Raw genomic sequence first — 16939 nt, forward strand, 5'->3', positions numbered from 1 at the left:
CATTACATTATTTACATTAAAAGGCCGCTATAGAGGAGATTTGTGGGCGACTTACCTCCTTATTAAGACAGCGATCCCCAGCCTTTTTGGAGGAAAAGCCCTTCGCATTGCTTCTTTTTCCCAAAGTCACACGAAGATGCCTGCAAGAGCAAACATCGTGAGACTTCGGAATATCAAAGCGATGTAAAGGGCTTTTCACCGGCAACTCCTATCATTGCTGCCATTTTGGAGAGGTTAGTCACCTGCGATAGCAAACGTCTATTGGGGGGCGACAGAACCGCTACGTCGGGTATCAACTTTAAGTTCCACTTGATTGGCAAGATCAGCAAACAAGCACATATAAAACTGATTCGCCCACGGCGTGCCAAATCTAATTGGTCGTCCCCTGTGTGAGCAATCAGATTATAATAGGGAACTAAGGAGACATGTCCAAAGAGAGCGACATTAACACATCATCAGGATTTTCAATCCTGCCTTATCTTAGTGGTGTAGGCCGCCAGCAGTGCAGCTGCTGGGACAAAGTCGTCAGCTTTTATTTGGCCTGAGTACGATGAATGTTTATCTATGATTAACTGCAAGAGGTAAACCTACATCATATAATTTTTAGAATGCTCCACCACCTAAGTAGTTTTTTTTTTGTTTAGTTACAGAGTTTATTCAAAAGCATTATGTCCACACTGAAGCCATACCCTGCAATGATGTGAATTCCATAATTAACTTAACATAAGGCACGTGTTAGTGTAACAACTGTTTAATATATAAAGGTTATATAAACTATACATGTTTTGATTTTTAATTTAACAAAAATGCAACATATATATATATATATATATATAGATATATATATATATATATATATATATAGATATATATATAGATATATATATATATATATATATAGATATATATATATATATAATATATAGATATATAATATATAACATTTTAGCAAGCATTTAAATACACCTACACTGGCTGGCTGCCAGAGATTCCTCCACTGAAAGGGTTGGGTAACTGGATAACGTCCATTTAAAATACCTGTGTGTGTCAAAGAGAGTATAGCATTGTGCATCTGTTGGTACAAAACAGTCTTTCTTTCAGAAGACTCTCTGAGCTTCCCCAAAGATGCAGAGTCCATGATCTGTGCTGATACAGCCAGGTGGGCTTGACTTTGTATATAAGATTGAGGTTTGTTCTATGGAAACGGGTCAGAGTATAAGCCTTTGATTAATAATTTTTCTGTTAATTTCAGCCAGAGCAACTGAAAACACAAAAGCTTTTTCATCTGACAGATTGGCATACATATCAACTTCTTTTTCTTGCTTTTCTAAAAAAAGAGAGAAGAAACAGTAAAATATTAGGCACTGTATAGGATATGTTACAAACAAAAGAAATGTTAATATCATTCATCATTAAAAGAACATGGCAATTGTCATTATTGCAGTGAAGAAAACAAGATACAGGAAGCACAATTAAAAATGATTCAGTTTAGTTGTACAACACAGTACTGAGTATGCAGTACAGTTTTGGGCTCCAGTCAGGTATTTATGAATATTAATGAACTGGAGAGAATGCAGATAAATGCAACTAGACTGGTAAAAGAGATGGAGGATTTTTGCTTTGAGAATAGGTTGCCACGGTTTGTGTTGTTATCCCTGAAGTAAAGGCATTTATTTGCAAGGGGACCTGATTACTCTTAACATATACAAGATGCCACCCCTTTAGGCTTGAGGAAATGAACTTTTTTTATTTGTGACAGCGTAGGTGGTTCTTCATGGTGAGGGTAGTGAGGCTGTGAAATGCCCTGGTAAGTGATGTTGTGATGGGAAATTCTATTAATGCCGTAATGAGTGGCTTGGATGATTTCTTTAAGAAAGATAATATCCAAGGCTGCAGTTTATTTATATTGCTATGGTTTGTTTAATGATTGTGCTTCTGTTGTCTGGTTTTCCCTTGTGTTTTGTACGGACTATTGCAGTAGTGCTTTACTATGGAAATATTTCACCACCCATCCTTTTTTAAACAGCAAAATCTTTCATGCAGTATGAGACTGCAGCAGAATTACCCTGAAAGTTCAGTGTGTTTGAACTCACCTTAAACTTGCATCAATTGATGCCAAAAATACTGTACTTGTGCCAATGTTACAAGATACATCCAAATACATGAAATATGCACAGTTTATTTAAAATTGTCATGTGTGATTACATAACCATTTCTTCAGGGGATAATATAGAATGGTAAGGCTCATATTGTACTTTGGTCTACTCCATTGTTTACTACATAGATACATTATTTGAATTTCCTTAATTATATTAAAAAACATAATATGCCATTTTATCCTTAATGTAGACATATACCCACCAATGTAACACTGTTGGCGAGTGCTCTTCTGAACACTTTGAAATTTACTTTTTTATTCCATTTTATTTCATAAAGATCTCTCCTTAGCCAACTTTAAACATTGTACCAACTGTTAAGAAATTATCTTTTACCTTTCTCTTCTTCTTGCTTTTTGGTTGTTGCTGTTTTTGGTCGGCCTCTTCCCCGTCTTGAAGCTTCAGACTGGCTGTTGGATCGGGATCTTTTTCTGTTCTCCAAATCTCTGTTTACAGTAGTGTGTATTCTCTCTCTTTTGATGCGCTCAGTTCGGCGTCTTTTTGGATCTGATCGATTTTCTGCATAGAAAAGGGATAAATAGGACACATGAGGTTTAAAGCAAAAATCACCTGTGACCAAGTGTGTCATTGGAGACTGCTGTACTCAAAGGACTAAATGGGAAATTAAAGTAGCATAGTTTCAGCAAAACACACTCCTTTATTAGTAGCTTAATTTTCTGTGTCTGAAAGTAGGATTTCACCACCTGGCCCATGCTGTGCCTTGCCATCCATGTATTCAACTGAATACATAACAGTATGCCGGTGGACCAATTAATTTTATTAGAAGACTTTTACTATTTATTCATTCACAGACATACATTTCAATGCCAATTTCCAATTTCAGATTATATTTTATTTTGTAAATTTTACTGGAAGAAATTTTAAAAGAGGTATGTAATAAATATATATTCTCTGTATGATATGATAAAAACATCCCACCTAAATAAATGGTATAAACATTGTTTGGACATCTACAAAGCAGTGGTTACCTGATGTAGGGGGCAATCTCTGTGACTGTTTTGCATGCAGAAGTTTACGGCTTATAAATATATATCCACAAGGGCAGGATTTGCAGGCAACGGGAACCTAAAAAGTAAAAGTACATTTAGCACAAGGCATAGCAAATTGAAGAATTAAAAAATGTCTATTTATTTTCATATTTATTTTTTCCAAAGTTTGTGTTACTGTATTAATTGCTTTTGCGATTACCTATTACAAAAAGCCCAGAGAATATATGGCAATGGTGGACAAGCGGTGTGCCCAGTAGAAGGAAGGGGGTTATTGGACACATTTATGATATTATAGATATTCCACTGTACTAATTACAGTTTTGCTGGTAAACCTAATGGCCTTTTAACATTTTACATAAAAATAACAAGCCATAAACAACCTGGATGTACAGGCTGGCCCAAACATGTGTTTTACAGACTCCTGACTTTATTGACTGTTTTAATACACAGTACAAAGTACAATATGCAGCATAATAGTCATAACTCTCTTTGCAATCAGTTTTTAAATTGAAGGCCCTTCTCCACTGAGATGTCAGCCTATATGAGAAAGGCACAGCACAACCCATTACCTGTAAACTTGGCCATTAGAATACCCCACAATGTCTTGAAAGTCATTGTGTTTTAGAGGCAAATAGAAGTGCTGGAAGTTTATGTAATTTAGAATGTGACACTTAAGTGTGACATAATGCATGTAACCAAGCAGTCTGGCTCACTTTGACTATTTTTATCTCCCATCCCTGTTTCATAAAATAAAGTCTGCTTTAGTAGGATGAAAATTTATCATACCATAGGGCTATATACTGTGTGATCCAAGATCACTGATGATTGTTGAACTGAGGAAGCCATATAAGCGATGAAATGTTTACAACATTACTCAGCAAATCCAGTTGCTTTAGAGTTACCAGCTTAAGGTTTTGCAAGTTAGGGTTGGGTGCAGCTTGAGGTTTTGCGGGTTAGGGTCTGATGCAGCTTGAGGTCTTGAGCGTTAGCGTCGGGTGCGGATTGAGTTTTTTCTTACACAAACACAGACAAATGCACAGAAAGCCATGTCATTGGACTAGCCACTTTCAATGAAGCTTACAGCTGCCAGCTTAGCAGCCTATCAATAACTTTTAGATGGCTAAAAACAGAAAATGAAAGTAAATTGCAGTAATTCCTCTTAAAGTGGATCTGTCACCCAGACATAAAAAGCTGTATAATAAAAGTCCTTTTCAAATTAAACATGAAACCCAAATTCATTTTTATATTAACACATCCAAACCCATTATAAAGGCATTTAAAAATCCCAGCTGTCAATCATATATTGCTTGCCCCGCCTCTATGCCTTAGGCATAGAGGCGGGGCAGACAATAACTTTAGCTTTCCATTCAGCACTACCTAGATATCACTGCATATCTCACTTTTCCCCTCCCTCCTCATCATCTAATTGTGTAGCCAGTGCATGGACATGGGTATCAGGTCCCCCATTCTGGCACAGAAACAAGATTTTGGCATGATACAAAGTTTGCCTTCATAACAGTGTCCACAAAATGGTGCCTGCCTGTTTGCTTTGATTGAGTAATTCCACGACGGAATGAAACAAGATTTATATTATTTATATAGAGTAAGTGAACTTTATTTTGCTCAACTAACAATATAGAAAATAATTTGGAGCTATTTCTTAGGGTGACAGGTCCCCTTTAAGAATACTCAGAACAAGTGTTGCTTTCTATTTGACTTTACATCCTCTTAAAAAATGCAGGAGGATTTTTACTTAGACTTGATCAATTTGGGGGCTAGGAGTGACTATTGTAACTGTACAGTATATACACATGCATCAACATTCTAATTCTTATTTGAACCAACCCATCTGATGTTAACGTGATACAATTACAGAGATCAGAAAATGATTATTCTATTAAGGCTGATGCCACACGTGGTGTTTTTACGCTGCGTATTTTTTAATTCTCTCGGCAGCTGAAAAACGCACGATATCATCATCCATAGAAATAACCTGAAAAGACTCGAAGGAAACCACACAATGCGTAAATACGCTAGAAAACACCTTACCACGGATTTTTCAAGCGTTTGCCGAAATACGCCGTTATTTGCACAGCAACCTATTCCTATGTATACACAAAGGCAGATGCCAGACCTAGCGGAAATACGCAGCGTTTTTTACTATTTCACACTATTAGCACCATGGGAAATGGGATTTGCTACGTCACCAGTACTAGGCTGAAAAATGACAGTCAGGGACTGTGTGGCTTGTGCAGCGTTTTTAGGCTGAGAAAATACGCACAGTAAAAACGCCACGTATGGCATCAGCCTAAGACCATCTAAATTAAGAGTTAACGAGATCAGCAACTATTTGTCATAGTTGCAAGCAGCAGCACCATGCATGCTTCCTTTGTTTATCCCATTAAGTTGAGCAGAGCCTACTTTTCCTCTTGTATCACTCAATATTCGTATGTAATCTGTACGTTTAATGTATACACACATATTGCACAGCACTGAAGAGTACTACCAGGAAATACTTTTTTCCACTAAAGCACAAATGGAACTACACAAGACAAATATTTGTTTGACTACACTATTGATTTGTTTAACAACTTTCATTGCATGCAGTGTTTTCATAATAGCTGCTGATTAAAAGAGACCAGTTTTAATTGTCATAGTAAATAGATAGCATTGTGAAAGTAAAACAGGTTTCCAAGCATTTAGTCTTTTGACGTCAATAACTGACCAGGGAGTAGATGTTTTCCATCTGTTCCTTTGCTCATGACTTTTGGGAAGGCTTTATATAGGCTTCAAAAGCAATCCCAATTTGTTATTAAAGAATTAGGAATCAAATTCTACCTATACAACAACATTAAGTTTAATAATTTATAGTTAAAGTAAAAAAATTAAACACACACTGGTTTGTCAGGCATTAAAATAAACTTTGGGGTACCCAAGGGGGAACCAAAGTAGTGGAAGGGGCGCACTACCTGAAGGCCACATAGGTTTTGTTTTGGTGGAACTATAGGTCAGAGCCTGTTAGGACAATCTCTAACCCGGTTATAAGCTAAGGGGGGAAGGGTGCAGAAGGGCTATGAAACCAAAAGGTCTAAAAACCTCTTCCTTAGATAAAGTACTGCATGTTCTTGCATTTACCTGTTAAACCTGGTTGGCAAGTACATTAAACAATGCAAGTTAACACTGTAAAAACAACCAGCTTCAGTAAAATAGGTCCAGAACATGAAGAACTCATATTTAACTGCTACTGTAAGACTAAACTCCACAGGAGATTTTGATCAGATTTTGTGGGTCAGATTTTATCTGATCTTGTCATGCAACAGCACACAACACCATGCAACACCACATAACAGCATGAGATTTTGTAGGATCCTATAATCTGATCACCACAACTATTATGGTGGGCATACAAGGTGCGATCTGCTTGTTTGGCAAGGTCACCAAACAAGTGGATCAACTCCCTACGGTGGGCAATATCAGGCTTCTTTCATCGTTTGGCCCTAGGGCTAAACAATCAAATTAAAATGGTGGGTATATGGTCAGTTGAATCGAGGACTGCATAAATGAGCCAAGATCCGTCAGGAAAACAAACCTGCCCGGTTGAGATCTTGCCAATTTTAGGACAGATATCAGTCGGGTAGGTCTGAGGGTGTTTCCCAGGCAGATAAGCTGCCAAATCGGTCTGAAGGACCCAAATCAGCAGCTAAAATCTGCCCATGTATGGCCACCTAAATTTAAAGGATATGTAAACCCTTTAGTTTCTTACCATGTATAAAGATAGGGCACATCTCCCTCATCAAAACAGCATCATTTGTACTGCCTATATCCCCTCCGTTCACCATTCTAAACCAAATAGCAGCTATCACCCGCGGGCATTTCGCCTCTGACACATAAACATGTTTCTCCAGCAGAGTGCACAGTTAAGAGTTTCTATGGAAAGCAGCAAAGCCATCTCTTCACTGTCTGCTACACTGGAGGGCATGTTTAGTAACCCGAGTTGAGAAGAACTGAGCATGCTCACAGGCCCGGATTAGTAGCGAGGCTACAAACTTAGGGGCGGCAGGCCGCACCGCCACAACGACATAAAATTTTGCTCCCATACGGAGCAATGCGCAGAATGGGGGCGGCCTTGGGGCGAAATCCAGTCGAAATCCGGTGCTGCATGCTCAGTAAGCCAAGACCCAAAGTCAATTGATTAAGGGGATGCTGCAACCTATTGAACTTTTTGTGGGGATTTACATCTCCTTTAATGTTGCAACAGATTAAGTCGGATGTTTTTATTTGTACCTACATTTGTCAGTCAATGTATTTTAACCCTTTTACTGCCAGCCATTTTGGTCAAAGCGGAACTTGTATTGCCAGACAGTTTTTGAACATTTTGCACTGTTTCACTTTAGGGGCCTTTCCTCGGGGGGACTTTTAGTTTACCAAGGAAAACAATATATCGTTTTTTTCAGAACAACCTAAGCTTTCAAAATATGGTAGAATTTTTGTGTAATTCCAATTCTGTAACAAGATATAGGCTTCTAAATGTCTAAAAATGCAAAAAAAATCAAATTTTCCATAATATAATCACACATACTAGAAACAAAAATTATTTTATGCACGAATATACAACTGATTTGGAAAGTCCCATGTCTCCTGAACGTGCCAATACCAAATATATATAGTTTTATGGAGATTTCTCACTTGTATAGGTCAAAAACTCCCAGCAGTACACTACCAAATTCCCAAAGCACTGCTCCAAAAAAACTGCATACTTTGGATTTCAAGGCCAAAATTCCACTAACAGAAGGTTTATCCCAGAAAATTGTACATTTTTGGAAAGAACAGATTCTGGGGAATACAGAATAGGCACAACTGTCTGTCTACTCCAAACTATCAAGTCGCAATGCTTTCCTAAAGTTATTGGTTTTTATCAAAATTTGTGATTTTTTTTAAAAATCGCTTCAAAGCTTCTAGTCTATAGTATCTTATCTCCTACAGGTCATAAAGTAACCAAATAAAACACCCTAAATATGAATGCCTGGGGTCCACTGAACAGTTTGATGCCCAATATGTATAGGTTTACCTAAGTATGTGGCATGTAGGGGCCCCAATGTGAACATACCCCATATGAACTGTCATTTCTGTCATTTCAGCTCCTGCAAAATCAACACATTTACATCATTATATGTGAGATAAAGCTACAAAAAAGTACGCTCACCCCAGAAAGCCATTTATTTTTGGAAAGTACACATTCCCCCGAATCTAAAATGGGTACCCATGTCTTTCTACTCCAAAGTACCAAGCCGCACAGCTTTTCTAAAGTTAGCAATTTTGATGACATTTCCAAAAATCCCCTCAAAGTTTCCATTTTGAAGCATCTTATCTCCCACATAGCATTAGGTACCAAGATAAAACACCCTGAATTTGAACGCCAGGGGTCCACTGAACAGTTTGATGCCCAATATGTATAGGTTTACCTAAGTATGTGGCATGTAGGGGCCCCAATGTGAACATACCCCCATATATACTGTCATTTCTGTCATTTCAGCTCCTGCAAAATCAACACATTTACATCATTATATGTGGGATAAAGCTACAAAAAAGTACGCTCACCCCAGAAAGTCATATATTTTTGGAAAGTACACATTCCCCCGAATCTAAAATGGGTACCCATGTCTTTCTACTCCAAAGTACCAAGCCGCACAGCTTTTCTAAAGTTAGCAATTTTGATGACATTTCCAAAAATCCCCTCAAAGCTTCCACTTTGCAGCATCTTATCTCCCACATAGCATTAGGTACCAAGATAAAACACCCTGAATTTGAACACCAGGGGTCCACTGAACAGTTTGATGCCCAATATGTATAGGTTTACCCAAGTATGTGGCATGTAGGGGCCCGAATGTGAACATACCCCCATATATACTGTCATTTCTGTCATTTCAGCTCCTGCAAAATCAACACATTTACATCATTATATGTGAGATAAAGCTACAAAAAAGTACGCTCACCCCAGAAAGCCATATATTTTTGGAAAGTACACATTCCCCCGAATCTAAAATGGGTACCCATGTCTTTCTACTCCAAAGTACCAAGCCGCACAGCTTTTCTAAAGTTAGCAATTTTGATGACATTTCCAAAAATCCCCTCAAAGCTTCCATTTTGAAGCATCTTATCTCCCACATAGCATTAGGTACCAAGATAAAACACCCTGAATTTGAACGCCAGGGGTCCACTGAACAGTTTGATGCCCAATATGTATAGGTTTACCTAAGTATGTGGCATGTAGGGGCCCCAATGTGAACATACCCCCATATATACTGTCATTTCTGTCATTTCAGCTCATGCAAAATCAACACATTTACATCATTATATGTGGGATAAAGCTACAAAAAAGTACGCTCACCCCAGAAAGTCATATATTTTTGGAAAGTACACATTCCCCCGAATCTAAAATGGGTACCCATGTCTTTCTACTCCAAAGTACCAAGCCGCACAGCTTTTCTAAAGTTAGCAATTTTGATGACATTTCCAAAAATCCCCTCAAAGCTTCCACTTTGCAGCATCTTATCTCCCACATAGTGTTAGGTACCAAGATAAAACACCCTAAATTTGAACGCCAGGGGTCCACTGAACAGTTTGATGCCCAATATGTATAGGTTTACCTAAGTATGTGGCATGTAGGGGCCCCAATGGGAACATACCCCCATATGATCTATCATTTCAGCTCCTGCAAAATCAACACATTTACATCCTTTATGTGGGATAATGCTACAAAAAAAGTACATTCACCCCAGAAAGCCATATATTTTTAGAAAAAAACACATCCCCCCGAATCTATAATGGGTAAATATTTCTTATTGCTACAAAGTACCAAGCTGTAAAGCTTTCCTAAGTTTGCAGATTTATATGACATTTTCGAAAATCGCATAAAAATGTTGCAATTTGCCGCATTTATCTCTCACAATTTCTTGATAAAGATCAGATAAAGACAAATCACCCCAAAAAGGAACACCAGAGGTCTACTGAACAGTTTGATGCCCAATATGCATAGATATACCAAAGTCTGCGGTATGTACTGAACCCAAAATGAAAATAGCGCATAAGGATTTCTCGCCTGCCAGCTCAGCTTTTGCACACAGAGCCCCCTGTCAGTGTATTATGTGCCAAAACTTCCCCTAACCATACAGTGACCCCCACAAAACCATATATTTTTGGAAAGTACACATTCTGACAAATCCAACAAGGGTAAAGAGTCCTTTCTACACCAAAGTACCAATCTGCAGAGCTTTCCTAAAGTTATTGGTTTTTATGACATTTCAGAAAATCGCCTAAAAATGTTGCAATTTGTCGCATTTATCTCACACAATTTCTTGCGTACAAAGGCAAGTCACCCCAAATAGGAACACCAGAGGCCTACTGAACAGTTTGATGCCCAATATGCATAGATATACCAAAGTCTGCAGTATGTACTGAACCCTAAATGAAAATAGCGCATAAGGATTTCTCGCCTGCCAGCTCAGCTTTTGCACACAGAGCCCCGTCAGTGTATTATGTGCCAAAACTTCCCCTAACTATACAGAGACCCCCCACAAAACCATATATTTTTGGAAAGTACACATTCTGACAAATCCAACAAAGGTAAAGAGTCCTTTCTACACCAAAGTACCAAGCCGCAAAGCTTTCCTAAAGTTATCGGTTTTTATGACATTTCAGAAAATCGCCTAAAAATGTTGCAATTTGCCGCATTTATCTCACACAATTTCTTGCGTACAAAGGCAAGTCACCCCAAATAGGAACACCAGAGGCCTACTGAACAGTTTGATGCCCAATATGCATAGATATACCAAAGTCTGCGGTATGTACTGAACCCTAAATGAAAATAGCGCATAAGGATTTCTCGCCTGCCAGCTCAGCTTTTGCACACAGAGCCCCCTGTCAGTGTATTATGTGCCAAAACTTCCCCTAACTATACAGATCCCCCACAAAACCATATATTTTTGGAAAGTACACATTCTGACAAATCCAACAAGGGTAAAGAGTCCTTTCTACACCAAAGTACCAATCTGCAGAGCTTTCCTAAAGTTATTGGTTTTTATGACATTTCAGAAAATTGCCTAAAAATGTTGCAATTTGTCACATTTATCTCACACAATTTCTTGCGTACAAAGGCAAATCACCCCCAATAGGAACACCAGAGGCCTACTGAACAGTTTGATGCCCAATATGCATAGATATACCAAAGTCTGCGGTATGTACTGAACCCTAAATGAAAATAGCGCATAAGGATTTCTCGCCTGCCAGCTCAGCTTTTGCACACAGAGCCCCCTGTCAGTGTATTATGTGCCAAAACTTCCCCTAACTATACAGATCCCCCACAAAACCATATATTTTTGGAAAGTACACATTCTGACAAATCCAACAAGGGTAAAGAGTCCTTTCTACACCAAAGTACCAATCTGCAGAGCTTTCCTAAAGTTATTGGTTTTTATGACATTTCAGAAAATTGCCTAAAAATGTTGCAATTTGTCGCATTTATCTCACACAATTTCTTGCGTACAAAGGCAAGTCACCCCAAATAGGAACACCAGAGGTCTACTGAACAGATTGATGCCCAATATGCATAGATATACCAAAGTCTGCCGTATGTACTGACCCCAAAATGAAAATAGCGCATAAGGATTTCTCGCCTGCCAGCTCAGCTTTTGCACACAGAGCCCCCTGTCAGTGTATTATGTGCAGTAACCCCCCCCTAACTATACAGTGACCCCCAGAAAACCATATATTTTTGGAAAGTACACATTCTGATGAATTCAAAATAGGTAAAGTTATTTTTGTACACCAAAGTTACACCTGGCAAAGCTACGCTAAAAACAGATCAGGAACACTTATATAGGGATAAAATGTGATAAAACCACAAAAATTGTGCAAATCAGTGAAACAACAAAATAAGTTACATGACAGTGTAATTAGTGGCCAGAATATCTGATCCAATAGTTACGCTGTCAAAATAAACAGTTTTTAGGTAAAAGAAAATAAAAACAAAGTGGTAAAATGAAAAAAAAAAAAAAAAAAAGCAAAACAAAAAAAAACCAAAGTGTTTGTGTATACATGTGTGTACATGTGTAAAAGTTGTGTGATAGTGTGTAAGTGTGTATATGAGTGTAAATAAGTGTATAAAAGTGTGAAAAATGAAAAAAAAAAATAAAAAAAATAAAAATAAAAAAATGCTAAAATGTGTGCTGTAAGTGTGTGTAAATGTATGTAAGTGTGTATAAATGTATGTAAATGTGTGTATAAGTGTGTAAAAGTGTGTAAATGCAATAAAAAAAAAAGTCCTTACCTGTTCCTGAAGACCGATCGCCTCCTTCCTCAGTTGGGCCGGCGCTGGGGGAGAGGGAGGAAGCAGGAACCAGCAGATGCGATGCGATCGCATCTGCTGCTTCCTGGAGGGTCCTGCGAGCGATCGGCTCGCAGGACCCTGATGACAGCCCCCCTGGCACATTGCCCAGGGGGGCTGTCATTGTTAGAAGCCCTCTGCAGCGGCGGCACATGCCGCCGCTGCAGAGGGCAGCGCTTAAACGCCAACGACGTATGAGACACGTCGTTGGCGTTTAAGCCCTTTTACTGCCAGCACGTATGCCATACGTGCTTGGCAGTAAAAGAGTTAAGGAGAGAAAAAAACCTTTCTGACACCGCCAGTTTTATCTTGTCGGATGCATACAGAGCCTGCAATGTTTGCATCTGACTGGTGCTTGGTGCCGATTGTTAAATGTTTCATGTGGTTTACATGTGAAAATTTTCTAACAGTCCCATTTTATACTGAACTACGCATCATCCAACTTGTAGCATGTGTTTTATCGATCCAACACTATCATACAAAATCTCCCATGGAGTTTAGCATATCATTGTATTGATACCTACATCTACTAATACAAAGCTGCATAGGTTTCAGCACACATACACCTGTAAATTAACTTATTTGATTCTACCTGGTCCAAGCCACAAGTATTCTGATCCACATTATAACACAGCTGTGTTACATTGTATTTTTTTTTTTTTTTTTTTTTTAAACGCAGCATTTATGCAGCATTCGTGTGTGTCTGACCCACATTCAAAATACAAGGAGAATTGCATGTTGGACTCAAAAATTCACTTACGTTTCTAAAATGCTTATATACACAATGTATGTATTTTGACATACTCAGCATACATTTTAACAGATGCACATTCAAAGCCCTCAGACAGAGAAGAATGGATACGCCATGGGGTGTATTTTTTAACACTGGAGACAAATATCACCGGTAATGTTGACCATAGCAACCAATCAGTGATTAGAATTGAACGGTCACCTACAAGTTAGAAAACAAAAGCAAAGATCTGATAGGTTGCCATGGGCAATGTCACTGGTGATGTTTGTCTCCATAGTTAATAAAAATACATGTTTGTTCTTACAGCAACATACTCTGATACAAATGGTGTCAGGGTTAAATACTGCATGGTTCATCACCAACAGTTTGCATAGTTTGCGTACTAAATTTAGAAATGTTTTTCTACACTGGAGCTTGGCAAGATCATGCAACATACAAGAAGCTGAGCTCTGTGAATTGAAAATTCAGTTTCTAAACCTTATTATTAATTGGGTGATTTTACCGAAGAAGGCTTTTCACTAAACACCTTAAAAATGCAACCACCAGAAGTATTAGAGACAAAATAAAAATATATTCCAAAAATAAAAGATTGAATGTCCCCAATTTTGTTTGATACTATTACTTACTTTGTGCTCAGTCTAAATGTAGTCAACTTACAGCTGTAACAAAAAACATAAACCCTGGCTCTGCCAGGTGTTAACATAATGGTGGGTTTTACTGTATATTTACATCATATCTTCTCTGTTTACTTGTTACACATACTGCAGTAGCAGTAACCACTTAGCTTCTAACACTGACAAGTTCCATCTGGACTACAGACAACCTTTTATTTATTTTTTTGGATTAGAAGGCACCGAAAGTCATAACACAGAAGGGACTTCTACACTACAAAGCAAATGTTACACCATCTGCTCTAACCTCAACTCCTTGATTTTCTCGATTTTTCTATGTGGGTTACCTACCATAGGTGTCAAGTGCTGTGTTCCCAAAATATGTAGTGGCACACTTGAAACTTTGTTTGCAGCATATAAGGAACAGTAACTGTTGCTCTATACTAGTAAAGGGTGGTGTGTTTGTTTTAGAAACACTACCAGAGTTTATAGAAATAAATTTCTGTACAGCCTTGGGGGCAGTCATTCAAGCTCAAATAGGGCTAAATGGCTCCTTTCTTCAGCTGATGTGTGCTTTGTTTTGCTCCTCAAAGCTTTGTTAGACTGGGAATAACTTTTCTTATCTTGTGTTTCTTCATAAAGCTTTGTGTTGAACAGGTTTTAACGTATGGAGCTTGGGGGAGTGGGTGTGACTAATGTTTCTTTCACTGGGTGCACCCCATAGTCTCTTTTTCTGGCCCAGAAGCAATAACTCTAAATAAATCTTCTGTTGCCTATGCTACCTACAACATACAATATGCCATTGGAATAGATAGAGGGAGATGCACCATAACCTAGACTGGGAGAGAATTGGGGTGGGGGGAGTGGAAGGGACTTTAAAACCCCAGCTTATTGTACACCACAATAAAGCAACCATAAAGCAGTGAAGATCCTTGCCATCAAGGATATTCCCCACAAGTACCAGCTTTCTTTTCTGCTGAGACACAACATATGCTCAGTCAGTTTTAGACTTCCATAGAGCCGCTGAAACAGCAATTCAGCTTATATCTCTCTTGTGACTTAAAGAGTAGAGCGGTAGTACAATGGGGAATCACATATGAGAAGCTGTTGTAAAATAGATTGTACATGAGTAAATGATGTAAATGAGTAAATGATGTAAATGAGCATTTTAATTAATTTAAAATGCAAACACAATATTCTCAAGTCTTAACACTATATATTTTTTTAAAAGTAGCAGTAACAATGTTTCCACCTATTTAAATACATTGTTTTGAACATGGCCTTATTAACACAAGCAAAATTAAGTCAATAACGGCAAAAGATTTATGCAGTGTACCAAATTTTAAGACATAAGTTGTTGTGGTAGATTTGTGTGACGGAACTCTAAATTACTGCTGTGTCCTGCTGACTTGTTTCTATGCAAATACAGCGTGCAAACACACACAGCTGACCAAATGACTAGTGTGTGCATTTCAAAGAGCTCTGATAACACTGTCCCTTTAAAACCATTAACCTACAAAATCACATCGATATAAAGCTAGCACATTATGTTTCTTCTTTTCACATGGCAACAAGCACTGCATAGAGAATGCAGCATCATCCCTGTGTGTTATTAATGGCACATAATAAAACATACAGAAAGGAATTAACACTGTACACACCATTGTGCCACCAGCAGCATTTGAATGTCAGAAGGATACTGATGCAAAATCTAACCAAAACTAAAAATACAAAACCTACAAAGAACAAAAAAAGACATAAAATATAATTTACTAACCGAAATATAGTAATATAATAACTGCCAGGCCTGATAAAAGCAGATGTGACAAGCCAATGTCATTCTGAGTTCACAAATTGGTTTGTTTTTTTATGAATATAAAAGGAAAAATATCTTGGATAGCGGTTTGAATCAGACTACTCATACTAAAACTGTATATGATGCTGGGAGCCAGTAGGCTCCAAAAAAGAAAAAGAACAGGGATGTATGTGATCATGGATCAGAGTGTTCTCGGTAACTCAAAGCTGGAGTGTGCAGAAAGGACATGTGTGAAGGAGACCAGCAGCTTAATTATTCAATGTACTTGAGCTGTGAGAATAAAATATGTTTTAAAAAGTCATTAACTAAGGGGCCAACAACACTGCATCCCATAAACACTACTAGTCTCAGGCCACCCCGCACTAAACCATTCATTCTGGCTTCACGTTGTTAGTAACAAAACAGTGGGTGTCATAGCGAATAGTTATTCCATTATCCAGAAAGTTCTGGAATACAGAAATAGCACTTCTTGTTAATCTAGAAGTAACATAAAATGTTAACATATATACCTGAGATTCATTGTCTCTGTAACAAGACAGAACCTTGTAGTTCATAACTAAAATTATCAAAACTGATTTATATTATTAACTTATATACTTATTGTATTCTTAACATTGATTTACTTGCCTTAATCTCCACATCCCATCCCTGACCTGCAATTGATAACAGCTAAGCTGGCACCATAACAAGCCGTGCCCTGTAAGGAGAGCACACTCATTGCAGCCATGTGCCAATAGGCATTCCAATTGCCACACATAACAGAAATAATGAGAATAAAGTCTGTCCATTTGGCTTCAGTTCACACACAGATCATCAGACATTTCCGCGTTGATCTAAAGAAGAGGAGCTAACTATGCTTACAAGATGTTGGTGAACATGCACACAATTAGTGGTAATATTGCAAATGACACATGTAATATATAAGCTAAGTGGAGTAAAAATAAGAATACCATTTAAGATAAGACCATACACGTCGTTTCTTTTTCTTTTTTTTATTGGCCTGAGCGCGACATGTCCCCAACCCACCACACTGCACAACAAGGGTTCTGAAGGGCTACTGTAAGCACTCACCTGTTGGTCACACTGCGGACAGGACTTGGTAGCCATTTTTTACTTTCTTGGCTCAGCTTAAAGACAGACTCCTCCCTCTTTGCGCGTCCCTGGCGCTCGCTCCCGCCACACCTACATATCTCTTCTCCAGGCGCAGGCACTG

At 38.2% G+C, this 16939-nt stretch overlaps 1 protein-coding gene across 1 annotated transcript; it reads right to left on the reverse strand.

Moving 5' to 3' along the window:
• Positions 1-733: 733 nt before the first annotated feature.
• Positions 734-16886, reverse strand: c16orf87 (chromosome 16 open reading frame 87; the record flags this gene model as incomplete). The annotated part of the gene is given in 4 exon segments (NM_001126641.1): positions 734-1327; positions 2493-2675; positions 3146-3242; positions 16798-16886. Coding segments are annotated over 4 exon segments (435 nt in total). The 5' UTR covers positions 16834-16886.
• Positions 16887-16939: the final 53 nt, after the last annotated feature.

This window comes from Xenopus tropicalis, chromosome 4, assembly GCF_000004195.4.
Source record: "Xenopus tropicalis strain Nigerian chromosome 4, UCB_Xtro_10.0, whole genome shotgun sequence".
Taxonomy (NCBI): domain Eukaryota; kingdom Metazoa; phylum Chordata; class Amphibia; order Anura; family Pipidae; genus Xenopus; species Xenopus tropicalis.